Below are 7,897 nucleotides of genomic sequence, written 5' to 3'. Positions count from 1 at the left end.
AAGGATGATGCATTAAGGTGAAAACAGCACATATTTTGTTCAGAAAATCATCTTGAATAATGAATTGTAAAAGTTTATGCCGTTGCTAAGAGCGTATGTTTTATGAGTAGCAATGGTTGTGGCCAATGTGTATGACCTACCATCCATTTTCATGGATGGTGGTGGGGACCACTTGCGCGTGGTGTGGCCCAACCCAATTTCATCCAACAACAAGGACTGTCTTTTGCTTTTTGCTGTAATTAGTCCTGTCTTAAAAGAGTGCGTGGACAACCAAAACATTCACCTAAGTCTCACTTCCAACGTTTGATGATCAGATACAACCAAATACATTTTCAACACAAAAAAACTACATTAATCGTTGTTAAGTTATTTTTTAATCGTTTCATTTATTTATAAAACCAGGATATTGTTAAAGAAGGAGACTTTTTTATTATTATATAAAAGGGCATTTAAAAAAATCACGAAGAACATAAAAATATGGTTTTATCTGTTCCAACAATTTTCTTAAATTCTTGGGAAACACTAATTAACATTTGCATTAAATATAAAGTGTATAGTTATTGTGGAAATACGCGTGATTGCTGTAAACTCACATCATATTCTGCAATTTCTGCAATTTGAAAGCTTGCATTAACTTTGGATGGATAAATGAGCATAATAGAATATGGTGCGAGAGATGAAAAAGAGTATTTTTTTTTATATATGCAATAATATTAACAGGTTATTATATCATGTCGGGTTGCCCCTGAAACAACCTCAGATAATAAAATATAATATTACAATCAAAGTCACTGCGAACATCCACTTTAACGGTGCATATTACTGTACAGTGTGACAGAATCAATCCACCACTTGCACGTTTCTCAGAGTCTGTTTCTCTTGCCAATTACTCATTCCTTGTTCTTCTCCAAACCTCAGAAACACACACTTCTCTTCTCAATATTTTTTCGCTTCTAGTTTGTACTTTTCATTTCCAATATCTGAATCTCTCAGTGTCACACAAGTCACGAGAAAAACAAAGGTTTGAAAGTGGAAACATCTATGGCTACCAACAAGTTTGCAACCATGCTTCATAGAAACACCAACAAGATGGTGGTGATTCTAGTTTATGCAGTGCTTGAATGGGTCTTGATTGCACTCCTTCTTCTTAACTCTTTGTTCAGTTATCTCATCACGAAGTTTGCCAAATGGGTTGGCCTTCAACCACCGTGTGTTTGGTGTTCAAGGGTTGATCACGTGCTGCAGCAAGAAAATGACGCGCATGTGCACAAGGATCTCGTGTGTGAGGCTCATGCAGCTGAGATTTCCAAGCTCGGTTACTGCTCAAATCATCAAAGACTGGCGGAAACGCACAGCATGTGTGAGGATTGTTTGGCCTCTCGGCCAAACCATCATGAAAATTCCTTTGGAATGAGGCACAGGATCGCTTTCATTTCGTGGGTGAGTAGTCATGGCAAACATGAAAGTGGAGATAGCTTGATTAGAAGGTGCTCTTGCTGCAATGAGAGCTTGAGCAGCCAGCTTTACCCTCCTTATTTGCTATTGAAACCTTCATGGCACGACGAGAATTACACGAGCAAAGGGTCCCTGATTGTTGAAGAGGCAATAGATGATGAAAAAAGTGATAAAGACCTCGAGTTTGAGAGCAACAACGAGGAAGGTCATGATGATGAAGGGGTGGCAGATGAGCATCAGATACTTTCTGATATTGAGAGTTTTATCCTCAGAGAGGTTGCTGAGGATCGTTCAAGTGTTTCAAACTTGCACTCAGATGAAAAGGATGGGGGAAAAGATGAGAAGGAAGATGATCTTACCATTACTGAGCTGGATCCAAGTGCTGATGACAATTTTCCTTGTCAATTCACTTCCACTATGCAGGGTTTACTCTGGGAAGATAGATCACTTGAAGTCATCAATCTGCATTTTGAGAATTATATGGCTTGTGATAGCCGCCGCTTGGTGCCTGTCAAGTTAATAGACCATGTTACCTCTTTGAATTTTGAAACATGCAAACTGGGTGAGGATTTGGGGGAACAAAAGACTCAGACTCAGACCTTTGTTGACGAGTCACCAATTGAAGCACAATCAAGTATCTTAGAAAGGGAAGGATTACTCACATTGGATGAGAATGCAGAGAAAAAAAGTATGAGAGCAGTTGAAAGCTCGGAAAATTCTATAAATTTGGAATTTGAAGGGTTGAAACCGAATTCAGAGATTACCTCTAGGGAAGTTCAGACTTCGCTGAATGATGACAACAGTGTTGAAGCGGCTACTGAAGAACTAGATGATACACAAGGTACAAGGAAGTGCATGATTTGTAGAATTTCTGCTTCTTTACTTATTAACACTAGTGTTGTTCACGTTTCCTATTTCTTCTTTTTCTTATTATTAAAGTCAGTCCTAGAAAACAAAAGGCATAGTATGCTTCTGTTAACAATTTTTTTGTCATGCAGTCGATCTGCCTCGATCTCAAGAACCAGTCTGCTCTAGTGACTGCGCACAAGAAGATGAATCTTCATCAAGTGAAGATGATGCTGAAGTTCAAAATGCCTTTGATGAATTCATTTCTCAGAATCATCTTAGTGAGACTCAAAGTTTATCTAATGATGACAACAGTGTGGAAGCAGCTATGCAAGGACCAGAAAGTCCACCAGGAGGTACAAGGCAGTACATGAATTTTAAAGATCAAACATTTGTCCCTTTGCAATTGTTTTGCTTCTTGTCTCATAGTTGGCTTGTTCATTAATAATGATAGCATATTTAGAAGAAACAAAGCTTAGCATACTCAATCATAATAAATCTTTGTAACTTCAACATTTTCTCACACAGTTAATCTCCCTCCGTCTCAAGAACCAGCCTGCTCTGTTCAATGCATATCAGAAGACGAATCTTCTTCATCAAGTGATGATGATGCTGAAGTTCAAAACGCCTTTGATGCATTTATTGCTCAGAATCATCTAGTTCAGTCTCAAAGTTTATCCAATGATTATAAAAGTATAGAAGCTGATATGAAAGAACCAGAAAATACACGAGGTACAAAGAAGTGCATGAACGAATCTGTTTTGTCTCCTAGTTGGCTAGTTCGTTAATTATAACCCCGTATGCAGTGGGAATAAAAAGGGAATTAGTTTAGCATACTTGAGAGACAATGTCCTAAACATTCATGTTTTCAGTATTTGCTCTCACAGATGATCATCCTCCATCTGAAGAACCAGCTAGCTCATCTCAAAGCGTACCAGAAGATCAATCTACCACAAGTGAGGATGACACTGAAGCTCCAAATGCCTTTGATGATTTCATTGCCCAGAATAATGTCTGTAAGTTTTACATCCAGAACCTCGTTTATTATTAATATAATTATGGTGGTGATGATTTCAGTTTTGCTATCTTTTGCCAACAAAAGAACTTTCTAGTTATTGATTCTTTGGTGAGCAATGGTCAGCAAAACAGTTTTCTTTTTACCTTCTCTAATTGTGAAACATTTAATTCTAAAAGAAATGCAAAGATTTCCTTTTTCAATTCAATATCTTTAAACTCTAATTGAACTATGACATTGTAGGTCCAGATAAAAAGCGTGTAAATGATAACGAGTGTTCTAAGATGATTGAGAAAACAGAAGCAGTTGAGAAAAATCATGAAGAAACAAGCAATGAATCTTCCAAATGCTCAGAGCCATATGAAGTAGAAGAAGATAAACTTCCTGAGACTCCTAGATCTGTAGATGGCCTGCAGTACCTGCTTAAAAGAGAACCAGTAGCAGATGATTCTATGGATGGTAGTGTTGCAAGTGAGGTAGAAAGTGGCGATCCAGTATCAACAATTGATCGGCTAAAAACGGTTATAAAATCTGAAAGAATGGCCCTAACAGCTATATATCAAGAACTAGAAGAAGAGAGAAGTGCATCAGCAATAGCAGCCAATCAGACAATGGCAATGATTACAAGGCTGCAGGAAGAAAAGGCAGCAATGCAGATGGAAGCATTGCAGTACCAGAGGATGATGGAAGAACAATCCGAGTATGATCAGGAAGCTTTACAGCTTTTAAATGAGTTGATGATGAAAAGGGAGAAAGAGAAGCAGGGACTTGAGAAGGAGTTGGAAGAGTACAGACAGAAGGTAATGGAATATGAAGCAAAAGAGAAACTGAGGGTGCTGAGAAGAATGAAAGATGGAAGTGTAAGAAGTAGAGACTCCTCTTCTTCTTGCAGCAATATGAACTACAGTGATGATCTATCCATTGATCTTAACCGCGAGGTGCGCGACGAAGATAATGTTTTATTCAACCATGAGGAAAGCAGCCAGAACAATGCATCTGAAGATACAGTTTCTAATTTGGAGGAGATGGCACTAGACTGTGTAAAGCATGTGAGTGCACTTGATGACACATTGGCAGAGTTTGAGGAAGAGAGGGCTTCCATTCTAGAACAGCTCAAAGCATTAGAGGAAAAAATTATTTCATTGGGAGATAACGAGGAACTCCTTGATGAGATCAAATTGATTGAGCAATCATCAATGTATGGCGGTGACAAAGACTTGAATGAGAATGGATATTTTAATGGGTTTTCAGATGATAAACACTCTCCAATAAGTTCCTTGGCAAAGAAGCTACTTCCATATTTAGATGCAGCTGAAAATGAGACTGAGGAAGCATACACACTTGAGAGACAATTGGAATCTGAATCATCTGATATGCAGAACTCAGTTACTATACTTGAAATGGATAGCATGAAGACATCCATTGAAGAGGAGGTTGATCTCGTTTATGAGAGGTTACAAGCTCTTGAAACAGATAAGGAGTTTCTACAACACTGCATGGGTTCCATACAAAATGGTGGAGAGAAAGGAGTGGATTTGCTTCAAGAAATCTTACAGCATCTTCGTGATCTTAAGGATGTGGAACTCCGCCTCAAGACTTTGGGAAATGATCCACTATAGTGAACTATGCATTCACCAACCAAAACATGTAGGCATAAGGTATGCACTTATTAAAAAAATCATGCTAGTTGCCAACCATAAATGTAGCAAAATGCTGAAATGTTTCACTCCTTGGTCAATGCAGATGTTGCTTCATGATGAATGTCCACATTTAGGATTTGTGAGAAGCCATTGCTCACCCTGCACTGTGTAGAGCTACCTTAACCAAATTTTGTTGCAAAAAGTCAGAAAATTTCTCCAATGGAGGGAGGGATTTCTGGTATCAAGTGATGGCTTGTTAATTTGGTAAGAGAGTTGAAGTCTGTCCATGTCTAAGGTGTCAGCTTTATGGGCTATCTGCAAAAAATTGTGTGGCCCAAAATTTTGCAGGACTAAGGAGAACATCATTTGGTCTCATCAACTTGGTCCTATTTCTCAATACATCACATCTGCATATTTTGTTTTTCTTTCATTTCCTTACCCTATGTTAGGTTTATTAGGTGGGAGAAGGAAAATAGTGAAGTTGTAGGTGAAAAATGGGGTGTTAAAAGTATGGGCTTGTAAACTTCAATGCAAAATCATGTGTCCATCATGATGTATAATCTGTATCTATTTCTTATCTTGTCTATGTTTTTTTTGTTGTACATTTGTTGTCATGTTTCATATTCTTTCAGATAAGTCATACTACTAAAAGAATAATTTGCTCTCAAATTTTGCCATCGATTGTGAAGTGAAGAATGATAAGATAGAAAAATAAAAGGGACGGTGTGAAAGTGAGGGTTCAACTTTTTTTCTAATTGACACCATCAACACACTAGCTAATTTTAGTGACATCTAGTACCAGTTGAGGTTACAACTAACAGTATTTATTTTACACCTCTCCTTTCAGTTATGGTTCAATTAATTGATATTAAAAAAAATGAATGATAGAGAAAAAAAGAGAACATTCTAGGTTAGTATCTCTATTCGTGTAGTTTAAAATAGTATGATAGGTATTCCTTTTGGTTGATATGAGTAAGTCAAAATTAGTATTTAGAATTTAAGGTTTAAAGTTTGATTATACTTTAAATTATAATTCATAGTCATTCGTTTTTTCATCCTTAGGTACAAAATTTGTGTTGCATCCTTATCCTCGTCCTCGTTAGGTTGCAGGTATATTCATATTTACGTCCATACCTATTGTTCCAACTATTAATTAAATTGGTTTTAAAATTAAAAAATCATGTTATTAAATAATAATTACACATAATTGAAATGTCATAACAACTTACAACATTTATTATATTTATATTTGCAAATGTTGACAAACTTAAGAACCAAAGACGAAAAAAAATTAAGATTACATCATAAATCATGTTTTTCACAATTTAATTCAATGTAAATTTAAACAAAGGACATTTTTTCTTTTTTGAATTTGAGGTTATGATGAGAGATAAAATATTTTAGAGATTTGAATGAACTTCGTATATATTGAATGAGCCAAAAAAATTGAAAGACAATAAAAAAATTATATAACAAAAGAATGGTTCTTCAAATAAAATGAAGAAAAAAAACTAAATAACATAGTATAGTCAAAATAAGTGTATTTAAGTTATCTAATAAACTAATAACGTAAATACTTTAAAAGAGAAATGGAATAGATATGTAGATACTCATCTCCAATTTCATCTTAATTTAAAATATCATGTACTATTCACATTCATATCATTTAAGTAAATCACAATTAGATATATCAATTTTATTATTAAATATTATATATAGTTGAACTGAAGAATAAAATAAATATAAAAACTTCAATTAAATTATATTTTACGGAAAATAACTTGACTAAGGAGACCTAACTAAAAGGCTTTATCAACAATATTTGTTGGTAGTTTTTTTTTTTCTCCTCACATTCTTTTCTTAAGAAAAGTTCTTAAGTTTTTTTTTGAAATCTTTGACTATTTTAAAAACTTCTATTGAATCTAAAATAGGGTTGGAAAAATTTATGGGTTTAATGGATGGCTAGTAAGGATGACAACGTGGGGTGAGCCGTGTGGATCGGGTCGTGGTCCGGTAAGAAAAAGCACAGGTCATGTTATATCTATTTTAACTTGTTGGTTTGCTTAAAATCGTCCCACATAATCCGTAATTCGCATGGATCAAGAGCGGGGTGGGATATTAAAATTCTAGAAAAAAAATTGTATCCCCATAATTTCTTCTTGCATCTTCCTACTCTATAAAATTTGGAAAATATCCATTCTAGATTCTACAATTTAAAATACAAATTTGTATTCTTGACTGTATAATCTAAAATACAAAATTTGTATTTTGAATTGTACAATCCAAAACATAAATTTTAACTTCTAGATTTTATAACTTGGGAAGTCTCTGGATTCCATATTTTGGAATTCAAGAAAAAAGTTAAATGAAAAATGTCATAGGATAATTTGAGTATTTTTAAAAGTATGGAGTGGAGGAAGAAAATTCCCTCAATCCCTAATTCATAACACCTTCATGAAATTTGGTAAGGTTCGATACACTAGTACAGAAAAACACATTAACGACGGTTAAAAATGCAATATAAAGACAGTTCATGAACCGTCATTATTGTGGGTGTCGTTATAAATAAGTTATTTATAACAAGGATTCAGGAACCGTCGTTATAAAAGAATAATAATGACACGTGTAGTGAACTGTCGTTTTTTACCAAGTAAATAACAAAAAAAAAAATTAAAGACGTTTCCTTTTGGAACTGTCGTTATAAGTAGGTTTCTTGGTTTACTATTTTTTTTAAGACGGTTTCAGATGGAACCGTCGTTATATGTCTTTTTTTTTTTAAAATGTTTATTTTTTATATATATACACCTTAAACCCTGCATAAAACATCAAATTTTCAAAAAATAAAAGCATTTAATATCATAATTTAAATCTTAAAAATACATACAACAAATTAAATACATATAACATTTTACAAAAAGTTATGTAAATATATGAAAAAGTT

The 7,897-nt window shown here is 34.6% G+C and overlaps 1 protein-coding gene across 4 annotated transcripts; it reads left to right on the top strand.

The window, feature by feature from the left end:
- The first annotated feature begins 726 nt into the window (after window positions 1–726).
- On the top strand, window positions 727–5,542 carry LOC137825683 (myosin-binding protein 3-like). 4 transcript variants are annotated; one of them, XM_068631418.1, is made up of 6 exons: window positions 727–2,296; window positions 2,454–2,657; window positions 2,830–3,033; window positions 3,189–3,317; window positions 3,560–4,974; window positions 5,060–5,542. In XM_068631418.1, the coding sequence occupies exons 1-5, from the start codon at window positions 1,042–1,044 to the stop codon at window positions 4,933–4,935; spliced, it is 3,168 nt and encodes a 1,055-aa protein (XP_068487519.1). In that variant the 5' UTR covers window positions 727–1,041; the 3' UTR covers window positions 4,936–4,974; window positions 5,060–5,542. The 4 variants fall into 4 exon arrangements, with proteins under 4 accessions (XP_068487519.1, XP_068487521.1, XP_068487520.1 ...); XM_068631420.1 differs by having other exon boundaries at window positions 759–2,296; window positions 2,857–3,033; XM_068631419.1 differs by having other exon boundaries at window positions 759–2,296; window positions 2,857–3,033; window positions 3,174–3,317.
- The last annotated feature ends 2,355 nt before the right edge of the window (window positions 5,543–7,897 follow it).

The sequence above is a fragment of the Phaseolus vulgaris genome, chromosome 8, assembly GCF_000499845.2.
Source record: "Phaseolus vulgaris cultivar G19833 chromosome 8, P. vulgaris v2.0, whole genome shotgun sequence".
Classification (NCBI taxonomy): domain Eukaryota; kingdom Viridiplantae; phylum Streptophyta; class Magnoliopsida; order Fabales; family Fabaceae; genus Phaseolus; species Phaseolus vulgaris.
Note: the sequence above shows the minus strand (reverse complement) of the source record. Positions and strands in the feature narration are given on the sequence as shown.

Bases quoted from the DNA above. Each gene is read 5' to 3' on its own strand.
- LOC137825683 (XM_068631417.1), top strand. From the start codon at position 1,042: ATGGCTACCAACAAGTTTGCAACCATGCTTCATAGAAACACCAACAAG. The intron at 2,297-2,453 runs GTACAAGGAAGT...TTTGTCATGCAG, and splicing joins AGAACTAGATGATACACAAG to TCGATCTGCCTCGATCTCAA. The intron at 3,034-3,173 runs GTACAAAGAAGT...TCATGTTTTCAG, and splicing joins AGAACCAGAAAATACACGAG to TATTTGCTCTCACAGATGAT.